Below are 20,710 nucleotides of genomic sequence, written 5' to 3'. Positions count from 1 at the left end.
GAGAAGAGCTAGAACCGGAGTCTGGAATCCGCTTGGTAACATAACCATAACCTGGCGTCGAGAGAGGAAGGGAGAAGGGTGCGCGATCTCCCTGGGCTCGAGCAATGGTTTCACCAAAATGTATGGACAACCCCTGTCTCGGAAAATTCCTTTTAAAACACAGATCAGTTGAAAACTGGAATTATTGAGTAGTATTTGTTAAAATAGTTTATCACGAGGAACACCTTATGTGGTAGTCTCCTATCATAACACATAGGCCTATTTGACATTAAATATGCTTTAATCAAACCCATCAATCATAAAATAATTACGTTATAATAATGTACATTCATGTGTTAGAACAGGGGTGTCAAAGTCAAATGGACGGAGGGCCAAATAAAAAAATTAGCTACAAGCCGAGGGCCGGACTGTTCGAATGTTCATTGAATTTTTTTTAAATGACGCATATAGTCTAGTGAACCTAATTGAACCTACTGAAAACCTAACAAATATATTCCAATATGATCAGATAAATAAAGCAATATTTTCTTATGGCTCTGTCAGTAATCTTTAATTTTCAACAGACACAAAAGACAAATTTCCTTTATATAAAAATCCCCATAACATGAACATTAAATGAAAGAAACCGGTATTCAAGGCACCATCAGTAGCCTATATTTTCTATTTTAGCAAAAGTGGGCTAAATTTACTTCAAAGAAAAAAACAATAATAGCAATTTTCTATCATCCACTCAACTTGGTTTTAAATGCCTTCACTGTACTGTACATATCAGAGATGACACGATCCCGACCCTGCAGCTGCAAGTTCATTGCATTCAGATGACTCGTAATGTCACACAGAAAAGCCATTTCACACAGAAACATTTCGTCTCGGAGTTGTGTTGTGTCTTTCCCTTTGCTGTCCAAGAACAGACAAATCTCCTCACGAAGCTCGAAACATCTTTGAAGCACCTTTCCCTGGCTTAGCCATCGCACCTCTGTGTGATAAGGCAAATCACCATGCTCCGTTTCTAACTCCGTCAGAAATGCCTTGAACTGGCGGTGATTCAAACCTTTGGCTCTGATAAAGTTAACTGTGCGCGTGATGATGCTCATTACATGCTCCATTTTCAAGGTTTTACCGCACAACGCTTCCTGGTGTATGATACAATGATAAGCTGTCAGCTCACCTGTCGCGTTTTCCTCTTGCATCTTTTCCCGTATCTTTGCCACCAGTCCGCTCCTGTGTCCACACATCGCAGGTGCTCCGTCGGTTGTCAAACCCACGAGTTTTTCCCAAGGCAGCTCCATCTCATTTACACATCTTGACACCTCTTCATACAAATCATGCCCCGTAGTTGTGCCATGCATAGGACGTAAAGCCAAAAACTCCTCTGTCACGCTTAGGCTGGAGTCCACTCCGCGGATGAAAATTGACAACTGGGCAATGTCAGAAATGTCGGTGCTCTCATCCACAGCCAAGGAATATGCAATGAAATCTTTTCCCTTTTTCACAAGCTGCTCTTTTAGATTGATGGACAACTGGTCTACTCTCTCGGCAATGGTGTTTCTGCTCAGACTCACATTTAAAAAGAGTTGCCTTTTTTCTGGGCAAACTTCGTCACAAACTTTAATCATGCAGTTTTTGATGAAATCCCCCTCCGTAAATGGCCGGGCTGATTTAGCGATCTCTTCTGCCAAAATAAAACTGGCCTTGACAGCAGCCTGGCCTTGTGATTTGGCTTTTTTGAACAGAGCCTGTCGAGATTTGAGGCCTCGTTTTAATTCCTCTGCCTTTTGTAGCCTTTGTTCCATGTCCATATTCTTGTTTTTGTCCGCGTGTTTCGTTTCATAATGTCGTCTCAGATTATACTCTTTCAGTACCGCCACACTTTCTCCACACAGAAGACACACAGGTTTTCCAGCTACCTCCGTGAACAAATACTCCGACTCCCACCTTGTTTGAAACCCCCGGTTCTCAGTGTCCACCTTCCGTTTTGCCATTTTTGATGGGTATCTGAAAGTTAATTTTACTGTGATGCTGACAACTGCTGTGCCAATAAATATTGAAATGAAGCAGCCTACTGCTCGGTGCGTCACCGTTGCATTGTGGGAAATGTAGTATTGGTGTGTGTAAAAGATCTGCGGGCTGCCGGCTTGCTGCGGTCTGCGGGCCGGTTCTAATAACAAATCAAGATCATCCCAGGGGCCGTAAAAAACCTTCTCGCGGGCCGGATGTGGCCCGCGGGCCTTGACTCTGACATATGTGTGTTAGAAGCACTACGGTAGCATACATGGTATGTTTAGACGAGATGTTGTTGGATTCAAGGTCATACATGGACTCCTCATGTGCTACATTGGAAAAGGGCTGCATGATGTTTTAGTCAACCTCGTGTATCTTATTACTGTAGCCCAGTCATCCAATTGTTTTCAATACTTTTCATCCCCTCACCCCCTACACTTGTAGAAATAAGGTGCTATCTAGAACCTAATAGAATAACCCTTTGAATAACCCTTTTTGCTTCCAGGTAAAAACCCTTTTGGGTTCCAAATTGATTATATGTGGAACTAAAAAGGGTTCTCCCAGGAACCAAACAGTGTTCTCCTATGGTGATGGACGAAGAAGCCTTTTGGAACCCTTTTTCCTAAGAGTGTATAGCCAAGGGAGAGGTTTGTGGGTTAGTGTTGGGGGTCTGCTGCTAAATGGTTATAGGCCAGTGCAGTGATATAAAGGAGTTTCATTATTTACTGATTTTAATTGGCAGGGTGCCTTCAGCCTTTTCTTGTCTATCTAAGGTTAAATAACCAAGAGTGAACTGAACAAATGGGGAAACGGGTGAAAGAGAGAGACCCTCAAAGTGATCAAGTTGTTTTGAAAAAGGCCTTGAAAAAGGCCTTGTCGCCTGAGGAAATGTTCAACCTCTCTATAGGAGACACCTCTGTCCTGTCGGGATGGAGAAAGAATAATCTTAATTTTACTCGTCCGGTTATTGGACGTAACTGTTACATGGCATGTCACATGACATGTCTTAGTTATTATTGGATCATTGTGGAATAAGACACCTGCTGTCACCATTGCACAATTTACAGTCAGCATTGATTTTGAGTGCCAACAATTTTAACTACATCAATGGTATATGTTTAGAAAGAAGACCGAGATATTTGATCATTTATTTTTAGATTTTCAATGTCAGGGGATCTGAATTGCCGCATTTATTAATTGTACTATTTCTTAGTTGTAGTCACTTTAATAACTTCGACATGTACATATTACCTCAATTACCACGACTAATCGGTGCCCCCGCAGATTGACCAGTACCCCCCTGTAAATAGTCTCGCTATTGTTATTTTACTGCTGCTCCTTAATTGACTTGTTACTTTTAGTTCTTATTCGTATGAATTTTTTTTTACTGCATTGTTGGTTAGGGTCTCATAAGTAAACATTTCATTGTAAGGTCTACCTACACCTGTTGTATTCGTCGCGTGTGACTAATACATTTTGATTTGATTCGATTTGATTGATATTGTAGCGCTCTCTGGTGGTATCTTGATTACATTGCCAGTATATGTGCCAGCCTGTCTGTGGTGACGTCTACGTTCGTGTTGTCGAGCGCAAGGTCACAGACTTTACTGCGCATGCAGGCTCAACCGTTTATCAGTGCCACCACGAAGTCCGAGAGTTCATCAGTCAACCTTTAGACCTAAATACCGAATAGATTCGGATAGCAGCTAATTCATTCTGGTGCCGGTCAGGGCAAAGTTTTAATTTAGCGCATTAGCCTTTAAAGTAAGGCTGTTTCAACATTTCTAAATTGACTTTTGATATGATAAAAACAAAGGCCATTTACTAAAAATATTAGGACATTATTTACGAAACAGTGTGGCTTGTGCTTTTTATCATCACTTTGGGTCTACAGTACACCCAGTGGGTCAGATGCATGATTAGGCTATAGAAATGGGATCGGTAGATGCGGTTGATTGAGACACATCCAATGCAAATGAACAGATATCTCTAGTTTAAATTGACGGATTCTTGTGGGGATTTGTATTATTCTGCTAATTCAGTGAAAGGTGACAGAGCCAGAGCTGTGTTTGTCAGACCATGAGACATCCCGAAAATCAGTCCTCTCACAAAATCGTCTGTAGAACGGTTTGGCCTACAAATAATTACTACAAACAAATATCACCCCTCTATGGAAAGAAGACTCTCACTAACATTACAATCCTAGACTATAGGGTGTTTTAATCAGTAAAGTGCTGCTTTACAGTTCAGATTCATGTTAATATGTTAAATGCACCTAATTCTGGTAAAATATTCAGCACTTAATTAATTTATTAATGGATTCTACACATTAGCTGTGTCTTCTTTAAGAATTATTTTAATGTCTGAATGAAAGCTTTGCCAACTTCCTACTCCTAAATGTCCAACTTTACTTAGAAATTGTAGATGCCTAGTGTTTGTAATCTGATGAATTACATCTAAGACTATTCAAGAAAAACATAGCTATCGCAACTCCACAACCTGTCCTTGTAGAACTATATACCCTAAAGCAGTGTTTCCCACGTTGGTGTCCTCGACTACCCCCAACAGCAGCAGCCCTGGACAGCCACACCTGATTCAACTTGTCAACTAATCATCAGGCCCTCAATGAGTTGAATCAGGTGTGCTTGTCCAGGGCTACAACAAAAATGTGTGATGTTAGGGGTACTCGAGGACTGGAGTTGGGAAACAATGTCCTAAAGTATCCTAAGTCAGTGACTGAATGGATAAGTGAGATTACTGCAGTTATCCCTCTACTGAAAGGCTTGTTTTTAGGCCCAAAGTGTTGACATAAGGCCTAAGCCCACTCCCTGTGTGGTTGTATAAAACCTATCGTCTATCTCACACACCTGCTTACACCTGATCCTCTCTGAGCATCTCCACACACTGAGGGAACATGGACCAGAGCCTCGTCTTCACCATCTCGACCCTGCTGCTGCTCTCCCCTGGTAAGAGATGTAACCTTCAGCACTGCTGAGCTCCTATCTTAACTCAAATCACTCTTGTGTTCAGAATCCCTCACTCACTCTGAGATTGTCTCCCCTCCAGGAATGGCACATTGAGGAGGTCTTCACTCTAAATGTACCATACTGTTCGCTGCTATATAACAATCAAGTCTACTGTATATTGAACATTTACATATGATTAGTCCAAATTACAAACCCTAGACGCAATGCTGAACTAGCAAGAAAGATTGAAATACTGCGGAGAGACAGCTGTCATATATAACCGTATACTCCTGTTCAGATGTCACGACTGAAACGTGAAACACATTAGACATCGCTACAAAGATCCTTGAGGCAAACGAATATGATTTACTCATAAGCTAACAAGTCAGTATCTGATTAAGATGGCATCTACAACCCATATCTTTGTCATGTGATCCACTCAACTCTTTGCACCAAGGGATGAGCCACATGCTAATGGAGGGCGATGGACCAGAAACGTGATGAAGTTTTGGGACAACGAGCAACTACTTCAGATGGAGCAAATCCTCATCTGGACTGGAGGAGGTGCCATATATCATAGACCAGTGGCAGGAAACCCTGTTCCTGGAGTGCTGCAGGCACTGCAGGATTTTGTTCCAACTAGGCACCCCACCTGACCAACTGAGCTAACTGATCAGTTCAGTGAATGCCTAAATTCAACACACTTCTTCCAGGTCGGATAAAGCAAAGAAAATGAATCCCCTGCGACATTCCAGGACCAGGGTTGACTACCCCTGTCATAGACTATTACTTCTGTAAGGGGAAGTCATTATTGGATTGTTTTTATAAAGTGTGTTATTAAGCCATGATCACATATAACCTGAAGTTATGATGTAATAACATAAGCGAGACAGATGTTCTTCATCGCACATGACTCTGAAAAGGCTATTATTGATGGCCATGAAAACATTTCACACTGGAACTGCGTTCGCTGCGTTCCCTGGAGTGGCCACATTGACGTTCAAAGTAAAACTGGGTGAGTTGAGAGCCACTTTTTGCAGGTCAAACCCCAGCTGTGCACTGATGTAAAAAACCTTCGGGCGAAGGCTCGACTGCAGCATGCTGCTGAGCTCCAAAGTGGATCTCGCTCCCCTTGTAGATGCTGGTCTCTGCTGGGGAGAAATGGAGCATAACAGGAAACTTTCTCTGGATGTGTACCGCTGGGTCTACCACGGCATTGTTCCACATGAGCTCCTCCACGCACTGGGCTTCTACCACGAACACACCGGGAGCGACAGAGACCAGTATGTCAAGATCAATTGGGAATATATTCCTCAAGGTGACAGGTTTATTGTCACACCACACAGGACAGACACACACACACAACAGTGCAAGAAGGAAATTGAAGGTGAATAGTGGTTTTATGGTCAGTGATGCACTAACACCAGTTCGGATGTCCAGAGTGGTGGACAGAAGGGACCATGGGTGAGAGGTCAGGTTGTGAATTGTAGTGGAGGACAGGAGTTTACAGAGACCCCAACCTGCCCTCTTGGGAACAGCTAAAGCACAGTCAATGTGGGGGTTCTGCTGCTCGCTGGTAGAGCCTTTAATTAGCTGATCAAGGTCAGATGACCCAGGCCTGGAGTGAGTTCCAGAAAGACCCCGAGCACAGAGGTGGGAATTGTCCTCTATCCCTGGACAGTAAGGTCAGGCTGAGGTCGGGGGTTACCTCAGCTGTAAGTCTGAGCCAGGGAGAGGGTTTGAATGGTTCATGTCTGAAAGTTTTTTTCAACTTTGTCTCTCTTCTATTTTTAGGACTGCCTTCTCAATTGAGAAAGAGGGGGAAAAACACCCTTCCCATTCCTGACTCCTCTGTGAACATAGGACAGAGGCAGGATATGTCTCACACCCAGAGGAACAACAACCTACAGTATCAGTGAGTATGAACTACATGGGGTCTAACGAATTCTGTATATCTTCTTTACAATTTACTTCCCAATTTGAATTTCCTGTTGCATACATTTTGACATAGAAATGAATGATATGTACACATTGATTCTTGAAGAATATACTTATAAATGCCTCATGAGCTTCATTCAACTGTCATACCCTACCATAATCCAAAATGTAAGCTTCAACATAGTATAGCCTCAAAACTAGATATTTCGGATGGTCAGTCCTTGCATTCTTAGCTCCGGTTGGAGCGAGTGGTCGCATCTGCACGTCGCTCCAACGGGTAGTATAACTTTTTCATTATATTTCATTATATCACAACGGTTTGATTTGTCTTATCTTAGCAATTTCTTCTCAGCTAGCTACATAGCCGTCTTTGTATCAGAAGATAATTGCGTAATTATCGTATTTCGCCGTCCTAACGTAGTCTTCACTAGCCAGCTAGCTAACGTCCACTGATTAGCTGCACTGGAGAAACTATTACACTCAACTGAACGACTTGATTAGTTTAGTGTTAGCTAGCTACATAGCTGTCTTTGCTGTCTTCGTATCATCGTATCATCGTATCCAAGATAATTGTGTTGTTTAGGTTTAGAGTGTGTAGTCTTAGAGTGATTATCTTAATTTACCGAGGTTAGCTAGCCAGCTATTTGTCGTCCTTAACGTAGGTGACTCTGCTAGCTAGCCAACAGCTAGCCAACGCTAGCCAACGTCTTCTGTATAGAACTCAACTACCCGGTCGCATTCACAGGTTGTATCACATTTTCACTTCATTTCATTACAGTACAACGGTTTGATTTGTTTGATCGTAGCTAGCTACTTAGCTAGCTACATAGCCGTCTTTGTATCAAAGATAATTGTGTAGTCTAGAGCGATTTTCTAGGTTCGCTAGCCATCTATTGTCGTTCTTTTAACGCAACGTAACGTAAACAACACTGCTAGCTAGCCTGTTAGCCCCCGAATAGCAACACTGCAGAAACTATTACACTCAACGGAACGACTTGATTAGTGTAGTGTCAACAACGCACCCACTGCCAGCTGGCCTACTTCAGCAGTACTGTATCATTTTAATCATTTTAGTCAATAAGATTCTTGCTACGTAGCTTAACTTTCTGAACATTCGAGACGTGTAGTCCACTTGTCATTCCAATCTCCTTTGCATTAGCGTAGCCTCTTCTGTAGCCTGTCAACTATGTGTCTGTTTATCCCTGTTCTCTCCTCTCTGCACAGACCATACAAACGCTCCTCACCGCGTGGCCGCGGCCACCCTACTCTGGTGGTCCCAGCGCGCACGACCCACGTGGAGTTCCAGGTCTCCGGTAGCCTCTGGAACTGCCAATCTGCGGTCAACAAGGCAGAGTTCATCTCAGCCTATGCCTCCCTCCAGTCCCTCGACTTCTTGGCACTGACGGAAACATGGATCACCACAGACAACACTGCTACTCCTACTGCTCTCTCTTCGTCCGCCCACGTGTTCTCGCACACCCCGAGAGCGTCTGGTCAGCGGGGTGGTGGCACCGGGATCCTCATCTCTCCCAAGTGGTCATTCTCTCTTTCTCCCCTTACCCATCTGTCTATCGCCTCCTTTGAATTCCATGCTGTCACAGTTACTAGCCCTTTCAAGCTTAACATCCTTATCATTTATCGCCCTCCAGGTTCCCTCGGAGAGTTCATCAATGAGCTTGATGCCTTGATAAGCTCCTTTCCTGAGGACGGCTCACCTCTCACAGTTCTGGGCGACTTTAACCTCCCCACGTCTACCTTTGACTCTTTCCTCTCTGCCTCCTTCTTTCCACTCCTCTCCTCTTTTGACCTCACCCTCTCACCTTCCCCCCTACTCACAAGGCAGGCAATACGCTCGACCTCATCTTTACTAGATGCTGTTCTTCCACTAACCTCATTGCAACTCCCCTCCAAGTCTCCGACCACTGCCTTGTATCCTTTTCCCTCTCGCTCTCATCCAACACCTCCCACACTGCCCCTACTCGGATGGTATCGCGCCGTCCCAACCTTCGCTCTCTCTCCCCTGCTACTCTCTCCTCTTCCATCCTATCATCTCTTCCCTCCGCTCAAACCTTCTCCCACCTATCTCCTGATTCTGCCTCCTCAACCCTCCTCTCCTCCCTCTCTGCATCCCTTGACTCTCTATGTCCCCTATCCTCCAGGCCGGCTCGGTCCTCCCCCTCCCGCTCCGTGGCTCGATGACTCATTGCGAGCTCACAGAACAGGGCTCCGGGCAGCCGAGCGGAAATGGAGGAAAACTCGCCTCCCTGCGGACCTGGCATCCTTTCACTCCCTCCTCTCTACATTTTCCTCCTCTGTCTCTGCTGCTAAAGCCACTTTCTACCACGCTAAATTCCAAGCATCTGCCTCTAACCCTAGGAAGCTCTTTGCCACCTTCTCCTCCCTCCTGAATCCTCCGCCCCCTCCCCCCTCCTCCCTCTCTGCAGATGACTTCGTCAACCATTTTGAAAAGAAGGTCGACGACATCCGATCCTCGTTTGCTAAGTCAAACGACACCGCTGGTTCTGCTCACACTGCCCTACCCTGTGCTCTGACCTCTTTCTCCCCTCTCTCTCCAGATGAAATCTCGCGTCTTGTGACGGCCGGCCGCCCAACAACCTGCCCGCTTGACCCTATCCCCTCCTCTCTTCTCCAGACCATTTCCGGAGACCTTCTCCCTTACCTCACCTCGCTCATCAACTCATCCCTGACCGTTGGCTACGTCCCTTCCGTCTTCAAGAGAGCGAGAGTTGCACCCCTTCTGAAAAAACCTACACTCGATCCCTCCGATGTCGACAATTACAGACCAGTATCCCTTCTTTCTTTTCTCTCCAAAACTCTTGAACGTGCCGTCCTTGGCCAGCTCTCCCGCTATCTCTCTCTGAATGACCTTCTTGATCCAAATCAGTCAGGTTTCAAGACTAGTCATTCAACTGAGACTGCTCTCCTCTGTATCACGGAGGCGCTCCGCACTGCTAAAGCTAACTCTCTCTCCTCTGCTCTCATCCTTCTAGATCTATCGGCTGCCTTCGATACTGTGAACCATCAGATCCTCCTCTCCACCCTCTCCGAGTTGGGCATCTCCGGCGCGGCCCACGCTTGGATTGCGTCCTACCTGACAGGTCGCTCCTACCAGATGGCGTGGCGAGAATCTGTCTCCTCACCACGCGCTCTCACCACTGGTGTCCCCCAGGGCTCTGTTCTTGGCCCTCTCCTATTCTCGCTATACACCAAGTCACTTGGCTCTGTCATAACCTCACATGGTCTCTCTTATCATTGCTATGCAGACGACACACAATTAATCTTCTCCTTTCCCCTTCTGATGACCAGGTGGCGAATCGCATCTCTGCATGTCTGGCAGACATATCAGTGTGGATGACGGATCACCACCTCAAGCTGAACCTCTGCAAGACGGAGCTGCTCTTCCTCCCGGGGAAGGACTGCCCGTTCCATGATCTCGCCATCACGGTTGACAACTCCATTGTGTCCTCCTCCCAGAGCGCCAAGAACCTTGGCGTGATCCTGGACAACACCCTGTCGTTCTCAACTAACATCAAGGCGGTGGCCCGTTCCTGTAGGTTCATGCTCTACAACATCCGCAGAGTACGACCCTGCCTCACACAGGAAGCGGCGCAGGTCCTAATCCAGGCACTTGTCATCTCCCGTCTGGATTACTGCAACTCGCTGTTGGCTGGGCTCCCTGCCTGTGCCATTAAACCCCTTCAACTCATCCAGAACGCCGCAGCCCGTCTGGTGTTCAACCTTCCCAAGTTCTCTCACGTCACCCCGCTCCTCCGTTCTCTCCACTGGCTTCCAGTTGAAGCTCGCATCCGCTACAAGACCATGGTGCTTGCCTACGGAGCTGTGAGGGGAACGGCACCTCAGTACCTCCAGGCTCTGATCAGGCCCTACACCCAAACAAGGGCACTGCGTTCATCCACCTCTGGCCTGCTCGCCTTCCTACCACTGAGGAAGTACAGCTCCCGCTCAGCCCAGTCAAAACTGTTCGCTGCCCTGGCCCCCCAATGGTGGAACAAACTCCCTCACGACGCCAGGACAGCGGAGTCAATCACCACCTTCCGGAGACACCTGAAACCCCACCTCTTTAAGGAATACCTAGGATAGGTTAAGTAATCCCTCTCACCCCACCCCCCCTAAGTTTTAGATGCACTATTGTTAAGTGACTGTCCCACTGGATGTCATAAGGTGAATGCACCAATTTGTAAGTCGCTCTGGATAAGAGCGTCTGCTAAATGACTTAAATGTAAATGTAAATTTGAGAGTGCTCACATTTCTCCAGGGCCATCACTCAGCTTTTTGCCAAAAACAGGCGGGAAGGTCCCCATTGCTATCGTTTCAACTGCAGATTGCCCCTTTAAGTGTTCATAAGTGCAAATGGTTGCTAAGACATATGTTTTTCTCATTTCACGTATGTAGTTAGTTAATTGAGGAACTAAGAGAAGAAGGATGTCTGCAATATCATTCTCAATGACTGTTGTTATTCCTGCTCATTGTGTCCCTGTGTATACATTGTCCTTAATTTACTGACAGTCATGTTTATGAATGTATTAAACTTGATAAAACCTTCACAATAAAACAAATCACTCTGAAGTTTGTTTTTCATCTTCCTCAGGAAAATAATAAAAATGCTGGAAAATCCTTTTTTTAAAGGTTTATTTTACATGACAGTTTTGTGCAATACATTTGAAGAATAATACTCAGAACAATTTATACAATGGCATATGCTGTACACAGTGCACACATGAGTAAAGTCAGTACTGTAATACTTAGGCTAGGTCATGCAAGACCTGATGTGGTTATTGGCAGAGACAGGATTTACTCCTGCCTTGAATTGTCCTATTATAGACCAAAAGCTTTGTTAACTAAAGTTTGGTCTCCAGACATTTGGGGCAAATTCATCATGGTAGAGTTATTGTCGTAAGGCGTTTTTTCCCCCGTAAAGACGAAAGCAATAGGGATTGATTCAGAGTTAGAAACCCTTTGTGTTGATGTGCTTCACTGCAGATTCTATCCAGAGGAAACAGGGATGTGCAGTTCCATGATTGCCCAGTAGGGAGTGCTCAAACAAACATGGGTGAGAGGGGCAGTGTTAAAAAGTTATTAAAACCCTACCAAGGCAACCTCAGGTCAGGTCAGTGTGGTGACGGTGATTAAATTTTGTTAGGATTATTTGAATAAGTCACTTTACTATTACATCAAGGCCTAGTCCATATTAGAATCAGGCATATTATGACATACACACACAAACTATGTTTAGAAAACATGAACAGTACAGTGAATAAAACATATCAATCAGGTTCAGTTCTTCTCACAACACTTCTTCTTTTTCTTCCCTTCCATCCACTTTCAACATGCCCTGGAAACAAACCCCCCCGGTTAGTCAGATCGTTAAGCTCTCCCAAGGGGAGAATTTGGCTGCTACCAGTAGAGTTCCTGTTCATTTACCTGACATACAAACTCACGCTTGAGAATTTGGTTCATCCATCCTTTGGTGGAGGGGGCGGGGGATTTTCAGGGGGTATGTCTCCATTTGGCTCTTTTTTCTCAGGCTTGGTAGGGCTGATTTTGGGGATCTTCTCTGGGGGTGGTCTTCTGGGCCGTCTCCTCTTGGGCTTACGTGAGCGTGCAGAGATGGGCTGTGCTGAATCCAATAGGGGATCCAAATGTAATTTCCCACTCACTGCGTCTGAGGACTCATCAATGTATGCCAGATTCTCTCCAAAGTAGTCCAGAGGCTGGGAATACAGGGCTTCTGGGAAGGCGTTCTCCTTATCGACATCCTTCTCTTTACCCTCTACTACCTGCTCCGACTGTGTGGCCTCTGACCCTGTCTCAGACCCTGACCCCGACTCGGAATCGTTGGAGGAATAAGAGTATGATGACGATCCAGTCTCTGATTGGCTGTTCAGCTGGCCATTCCCCGTCACCCTGTCCCCCTCCCCAGGGGCCCTGGTCCCAGACACATGACCCGCCCCATGGCCCCGGCTGCGAGGACCATGGCGATGCTTTCGCCTCCGTCGTTTGAAGGGGTCGTCTGGCATGCGGAAGTCCACGGACATGTTCTGGATGTTCTGACCCCAGTCAGTGGTACGGGCTCTGAGCTCCTCCATCTGGGAAGAGAGAGAGGAAAGAGATCAAATCAAGTCACAATTAATTTAAAGTGCATTTAATAAAAGTCACAACAGAAAAAAAGAGAGTTGATGAGAGAGGAAGGGAAGATCATAGAAGAAAACAAGGTGGCTATAGGTGACATCAAATGTATGGTGCAGCCCATTTGCTTTAAGCTTGTACTCTCCCATTCCGGCCCCCCACCTCAGCCCTGGTCTTCTTGGACAGGACCCGAAGCCAGTTTGCAATCATGGACAGGATAGAGGCAAAGTAGGCCAGGCCCAGCAGGATCCAGAACCACACCAGAGGCTTGTACCAGTGGTCTTTCCCACCATCTCCGCTATCACCTGACAGAGATAAGCAAGAGGATAAGGATAGATAGGGGTTTACAAGTATAGACAATGGAGAATCAGCAACTTTACACGTCTACAGGTTAGTTTACACGTGGAAGGCGTGTTGTTAATCTCACAAGAATGAACATTGCAGACTACGTTGCCTGAAAACTCTAGGGGCAATGAAACCACACAGATGAGCCAATTAATAATTCAACTGTCGTAGGACGATTGTGAATAATTGAATAAAGGAAGTGGCCAGTTTGGTGACTGACTGTATTTTATCACTCCTGACCGGACTGTTTAGTGCCCTCGTTACGGATACAGTTATCCTGTGTGTGTGTATCCTGTGTGTGTGTTTCTTTTCTCTCCTTCTCCCCTCACAGGTGAAAATCATTACTCCCCAATCAGTCAACAATCAATCATCAATCAGAAGACACACCTCCTCCTATTTCCTGACCTATCACAGTTCCTTCCCCATGGTTTAAAAACCCCATCGTTTGTTCTAGAGCTCAGCTCAGCTCAATCTCTAGCTCAGCTCAATCTCTCTGTAAATGCCATGTCTGTAGGTCTCTGTGTTTCACTCTCGCTTTGTATCTTAACCTCTCTTTTGTTTAAAGCACCTCCATAGCACTTTGTCATCACCTGTGAGTATTGTTTTTGGTTATGGTGTTTGTTTGTTTGCAGGTGGGAAAAGGGGAAACCAAGACAAGTCGCCCATGGGCATACACTACCCGTAGGTGAACTTTGTTAAATACACTAGGTAGAACTGGGCGGACCACCCACTGTATTTTTGGTTAGTTAGTTAGCTGTTAAAGTAGGCTAGTCTAGCTTAGGGGTGTGTTTTTGTATATTTATTGTTTCTTTCCTTGGGTCCAGCTCAGCCCCTTTTCCTGCTCCCCCCATTACCGTGTGTTTATAAATAAACCTAGAGTTTGACGGTAGATTTCTGTTGTCGTGGTTATTTCGTTCACACTTTTACTTTGTCACAATAATAATTTGCATGAGTTATGTTACGGATCTCATTACCATCCCCCTAGACTGTCGGGCCAAAAGGGATTCGTAACAGCCCTAACACTGACTTGCCTCGTTAAATAAAGGTTCAATACTAATTAAAAGCACAGTGGGAACTACATCTGGAGAAGCAGACGTGTATGTGTCTGTGAAATGAAAAGAGGTTTAACAATGAAAGAGTTTCAGCAATGAAAAGAGAGTTTCAGCAATGAAAAGAGAGTTTCAGCAATGAAAAGAGAGTTTCAGCAATGAAAAGAGAGTTTCAGCAATGAAAAGAGAGTTTCAGCAATGAAAAGAGAGTTTCAGCAATGAAAAGAGAGTTTTGACCTTTTGAGACAGATTCCTTGACCCAATCCCAAAATGCAGTGGTGAAAGTACCTGCAACATAGTCTCCAAAGCCCACTGTAGTCAGAGTGATGACAACAAAGTAGGAAGCCTCCAGGAGAGTCCATTTCTCCACCTCCTGAAACACCAGCGTTGGCACAGCAACAAAAATGGCTACCCCCAACAGGATGGAGAGGACAGCTGAGATGACACGAACAATAGTAGGACTGACCTTCCATTTCTGAGGGAGAGAGAGGAAAACATGAAAAAGAGGAATGAAAGAAATGAAGAGACTGATAGACTGAAAAAGACAGAGGAAACACGTTCAGCCAAACAGCTACTGTTGAGTGTATCACCGCTAAGATGAACTCTATTTTGAGGATGGCCTTCCTCAGCCCAGTCCCCAGATGGTCTCCAACTCCAGCCAGCAGGATACCAAACAGAGGGATCCCCACCAGGGCATAGAAGATACAGAACAGCTGCCCCCATTCCGTCTTCGGGGAGATGTTCCCAAAACCTGAGGATGATGGGTTGTAGAGCTTTAGGATTGGGATAGGTAGAGTCAGTGTGTCACAATTGAGTAAACATAGGGGAGATCAGGCTGCTGACCTACCAATGGTGGTGATGATGGTCCCAGAGAAGAAGAAGGCACTAGCCAAGTCCCATTGGCTGGTGAAAGTAGAGGAGTTGCTGCTAGGATCCACCCCCGTTCCCACGGCATCTGCCACTTCCTGGGATGGGAGACATGTTCAGGTCAGGAAGTGAGTTAAAGTGAGAGAGAATGACAACCTGAAAGCCTGATATCCCCGTCATATGTATCTGTTTGTTCTCTTTATGTAATGTACCTCTATGAGAGCCTGCAGGATGTCTGGGCTGACGCAAGTGTAGTTCTCCAGGAACGATCTGCGTGTGTCCTGCAGCTGCGTGTGCTGGTCCTGCTCACGAGGAGCCTCCAGGGCCTGGAACACCACAGCCCCCAGCACTAGGTACAGCAGCACCCCCGCCAGGATACACAGGAGGGTGGAGCAGCGCATGCTCGCACCTTCGTTCAGCCCCAGAGAAGAACGCTTCTTCCCCCAGCTGCCAGTGCTGGTGCGCTCTGGAGCCCAGCTGCAGAACAAACAGACAACACAGCGACCTCATGGAAACAGATCCACATTAGCTTAACTGCAAGGTAATTATTAACCGGGAAACGAAACATAATGCAGACTGAATCCCCTACCATATTACTGACCGGAAACCTATAGAGATGTTGCTAATGGTTACACTACATGCATAGGCTACTGTATACTGTCTGATAAGCAGGAAGGAACCTGACAAACCTAGTGTTGTTTGGGTGGCATCAGGGATGTAGTATGCATTCAAACCAGGAATGGACATGAACTCTACCAGAGATGTGTCTGCGTTAATGATCATTACTATCCACCCCATTCCTCTTCACCCCTCGGTTACCTCTCTCGCTACTTGTCTTTCTCCCTCTTCCAGCTGCGCCTGATGATGGAGTCTCTGGACCCGTAGCTGCTGGGGGTGGCCGTCAAACTCAGAGCCTGGTGTCGAACAAAATAAACATTATGTAACTGGACTGACAGGCATGGAAGAGATTCCTAATTCATCCATGACAACATTACAAAGATCATATTAAAGATCATCAAACTACAAACACAACAATTGCCTGTTCAGAATAGTTCATTGTATGTTCTCCGTTGATGAAATATATTCCCTACATTACTGTTTGCCAATGAAAACATGTGGCTTCCACTGGTACATTGTGCTCTTCGTTGTGAACACAACGTTACCGACGACAGACAATGAGCTGCAACAAGACACCCGTGTAGGTGCTTGCTGTCAACCAAAACCCTGTATGGAAGATGCATCGGTTGTATGCTCTCTCTCTAATGGATCACATTGAGGAGAGAAAAGAACATCAAGCCGGTGTAAGGGTGTAAGGGGAAGATACACAAATGTACAAAATGCACATTCAATAAACATTAAAAAGACAAATAGAGGTGTACGTCAGCAGGGTGGCGTAGAGCATGAAGTAGGTGTGTGTGTGTGTGTGTGTGTGTGTGTGTGGGAGCTATGTCTGTCCATTAACACAGGGGAGAAATATTGTTCTCTACCAGGCATGCCACACTATTAGCAGACTGTGTGAAGAAGGAATACCCCATGACTCTTAGGACCCTGACGTGACAGAGCTGATTTAGTGTAATGTCCTTCCCAAGAGCACATTGGTATTTATTGTCATGAATCCTGCCCTGAAGGCGGCTCTGCAGTGGTCACTAGCTGGCACAGCCACAAAGTCATCAAATCTCATTTTAAACATAACCCTAACCTAAACTCAAATGAAAAAGCACATTTTTGTTTTTATTCGTTTTTACGATATAGCTGATTTTGAATTTGTAGCTGACCCATCTAGCGGAAAACACTAGGTTCTGTTTCCAGATTCATGACAATAAACTTCAACCTGATTCCCAAGCCGCCTCTAATGGTGAATGGTTGGGGAAATTGGTCATTTCGATTTCTAGTCAGCCCAGGTTAAAGACTCCCGGGGCACACTAATACTGTACAGTTAGTTACATGTAGGTGTCATTTAGTCGCAATATTTTTCCTCTGTCTGATTGTCTTTACTGAAATTGTGCAGTAGTAGGCCTTTACTTCAGTACGTATTGTATTTGTGTGACTGTAATATATTACATCTGTGCTATCTCTCCTTCTCATTTTAGATGTAACATTGCTTTTGCAGTCAGCAGCTCCTCTGGCCCTGATTCAACCTGAGACCGATAGGCTGTCACCCACACAGGGAAAGGTACACTACCCAACCAAACAAATTCAGCAGCTGCTCAGGATACACAAACAAATGCACAGACAGACAAGCCTGCATCCTTACGTGCAGCTATTTTGCACATGTACACCGATCAAAATAACTGCCCTTCAACCCTTTGGCCATGTGCATTAGCTGACATCTTCCTTATTAGGGTGACAGTCACATTTCTATACAATTACCAAAGTTGCCGAAAGGCCTTTCCAGTGCAGGCAAATAATCGTTTAGAAACTTTTAACAAGGTTTACTTTGAATTGTTCTTAGTTACAGTCTCGCCAGTTTAACATAACCGTACATGAACATATGTAGTACCTTACTCTCGTGTGAACATGTCATCCTTGAGATACTGAAGTTAAGTGGCTTTAATGCTCAACGTGTTATCAAGCAATGGCCCTTGTAAAAGGTATAGATACTTCACACACAATACAGTCAGAATGCCTGAGACTACATTCTTAAATCACACAGATTGCAGTTCAAATGGGGTAAATGATCTGTTCCAAGGAAACAATTGCAACCAATAGCAATTACAATGCTTAACACATATAAACAGCAAGTCCCCATCGGCCCATAATATCTATCAAACAATAAAACATGAATTATCTCATCCAAGGAACGCAGGATTCTGGGGTCTCTAACAAACGGGGCGAAGCCTGTGGTCATCTCTTACCTCGAAATGAACGATCTTAAAAATCCAGGGTATCAGCAGCTATAGGCAGGGTCTCTTTCACACACTCACACACTAGACACAAAACACTAGACACCGGACACTAGGATAGTAAGTGTGCATAAGCGTGTGGGATAGGCTGTTGCTGAGAACCAAAGAAATGAAAAGATACTCCATCAAACTGACGCCAAGAAAAGAGAGGGAGAGAGGTGAATTAAGAGGGAGAAGTGGAATGAGTGGGAGAAAGGGAGCGAGAGAGATGAAGGGAGGGGTCAATGCAGATACACTGAGCTAGAAAGGGATTTTTTTGTTTGTTTCCTCTACCCTGATTTGGATTGCTTGGTTTCTCCAAGGAAATAAGCATAGAGTAAAAAAGGATATAGAATATGCTAAGCAGCACCCACTAACCTGATTACCACATTGTGGTCCACATCGTGTGAGTGTGCTAGTAAGCATTTCCACTATTCAGACTTACAGTGTAACACTTATTCCTACTTGTGCAATATACTGTAGTAGTGTAGCTCTGTGACTCCATGTGCATGAGCAGTTATCAGTATCAGTGTCTCAGTCTGACAGTGCCAGGATGAATTCCTCTCGTGGAGTTTACAAGAGGTCTGCTAGCGGTACACTGCCAACTCTGCAATGGGCAGAAAGCTCCCCCTCTGCTACCCTCAGCAGACCCCCTCCAAAGAATCCAGCCACTCCCTGGAACTGCTGCTGCTGGGTTTGATATATGCGGTGTGCGTGTGTTTGCGTGGGTTTCTGTGTGTGGTGTGTGTGCAGCAGCAGGGTTGTGGTTATGCTTCCCAGGGGTATCCCGCTGATGGGACTGAGCTCCCAGAATTCCCCAATCAAATATTTCATTCTTACCCCTCTCCTATCTTTCCTGTATATCTTTCTTCCTCCATTCCACTGCTTTCCCCCTCCCTGTCCCGCCCCTCCTCTTTATCTTCCTCTGAAGCCCAATTGGAGGAGTGCCAGTCTATTTCTGCATCCACACCGTTAATGAAACCTTTGAAATACGTTTGTGAGGTATGCATTTTGTACTACATTTGGACTATCTACACACACAGGTGCCCGGTGGCACATTAAGTAGACTAGATTACCTTTTTATAGTTGTCTTGTTTTTTTCCCAGTGCTCTATCAAATAGATTTTATTGTCATTGCACTACCAAACAGAATGCTGAGCAAAAAGAATGGGTGAAAATTAATGGAATTTTCCAAACACAAGGAGGGGTGAAGCATCAGGAATGGGACTGACGCAATTTACCAAACTTACGCTTGATCAACATGAATAAACACCAAATATGTGATTACTATGCATCAATGCTGTTTCATTATTCATGAGAAAATCAGACTGCGGTGACAGAAAACAACACATCAACAATGACAAGCACTATAATCAACAGTAGCTCTCTCTCTCTCTCTCTCTCTCTCTTCTCTCTCTCTCTCTCTCTCTCTCTCTCTCTCTCTCTCTCTCTCTCTTTTATTTCTCTCTCTCTCTCTTTCTCCTTTATTTCTCTCTCTCTCTCTCTTTCTCTTTTATTTCTCTCTCTCTCACTCTCTCCTTTATTTCTCTCTCTCTCACTCTTTCTCCTTTATTTCTCTCTCACTCTTTCTCCTTTACTTCTCTCTCTGTCTCTCTTTTATTTCTCTCTCTCTCTTTTATTTCTCTCTGTCTCTTTTATTTCTCTCTCTCTCTCTCTCTCTTTCTCCTTTATTTCTCTCTCTCACTCTTTCTCCTTTATTTCTCTCTCTCTGTCTCTCTTTTATTTCTCTCTCTCTTTTATTTCTCTCTGTCTCTCTTTTATTTCTCTCTCTCTCTCTCTTTTATTTCTCTCTGTCTCTCTTTTATTTCTCTCTCTCTCTTTCTCCTTTATTTCTCTCTCTCACTCTTTCTCCTTTATTTCTCTCTCTCTGTCTCTCTTTTATTTCTCTTTCTCTTTTATTTCTCTCTGTCTCTCTTTTATTTCTCTCTCTCTCTCTCTTTTATTTCTCTCTGTCTCTCTTTTATTTCTCTCTCTCTCTCTCTCTCTCTCTCTCTCTCTCTCTCTCTCTCTCTCTTCTTTATTTCTCTCTCTCTCACTCTTTCTCCTGTATTTCTCTCTCTCCATCTCTCTTTTATTTCTCTCTCTCTTTTATTTCTCTGTCTCTCTTTTATTTCTCTCTCTCTCTCTCTTTCTCCTTTATTTCTCTCTCTCTCACTCCTTTATTTCTCTCTCTCTCTCTCTCTCTCTCTCTCTCTCTCTCTCTCTCTCTCTCTCTCTCTCTCTCTCTCTCTCTCTCTCTCACTCTTTCTCCTTTATTTCTCTCTCTCTCACTCTTTCTCCTTTATTTCTCTCTCTCTCTCTCTTATTGTACATCTCTCTCTCTTTCTCACTCTCTCTCTTTGTATTTTGTCTCTCTCAATCTCTTTCTCTTTTATGTAGTCTCAATCTCTTGTCTCTCTCTCTCGCTCTCTCTCTTATGTCTCTCAATTCAATTAAATTAAATTCAAGGGGCTTTATTGGCATGTGAAACATAT

General features: G+C 44.8%; 1 protein-coding gene across 1 annotated transcript; it reads right to left on the bottom strand.

Annotated features, from left to right (window-relative positions):
- Positions 1 to 11,567: 11,567 nt before the first annotated feature.
- On the bottom strand, positions 11,568 to 18,419 carry LOC123993846 (potassium channel subfamily K member 4-like). Its single transcript, XM_046296314.1, has 8 exons — positions 18,190 to 18,419; positions 16,154 to 16,248; positions 15,547 to 15,811; positions 15,315 to 15,432; positions 15,058 to 15,218; positions 14,756 to 14,942; positions 13,236 to 13,378; positions 11,568 to 13,033 (listed from the first exon to the last, which is right to left on the bottom strand). The coding sequence occupies exons 3-8, from the start codon at positions 15,733 to 15,735 to the stop codon at positions 12,401 to 12,403; spliced, it is 1,431 nt and encodes a 476-aa protein (XP_046152270.1). The 5' UTR covers positions 15,736 to 15,811; positions 16,154 to 16,248; positions 18,190 to 18,419; the 3' UTR covers positions 11,568 to 12,400.
- Positions 18,420 to 20,710: the final 2,291 nt, after the last annotated feature.

This window comes from Oncorhynchus gorbuscha, linkage group LG02 (assembly GCF_021184085.1).
Source record: "Oncorhynchus gorbuscha isolate QuinsamMale2020 ecotype Even-year linkage group LG02, OgorEven_v1.0, whole genome shotgun sequence".
Taxonomy (NCBI): domain Eukaryota; kingdom Metazoa; phylum Chordata; class Actinopteri; order Salmoniformes; family Salmonidae; genus Oncorhynchus; species Oncorhynchus gorbuscha.
Note: the sequence above shows the minus strand (reverse complement) of the source record. Positions and strands in the feature narration are given on the sequence as shown.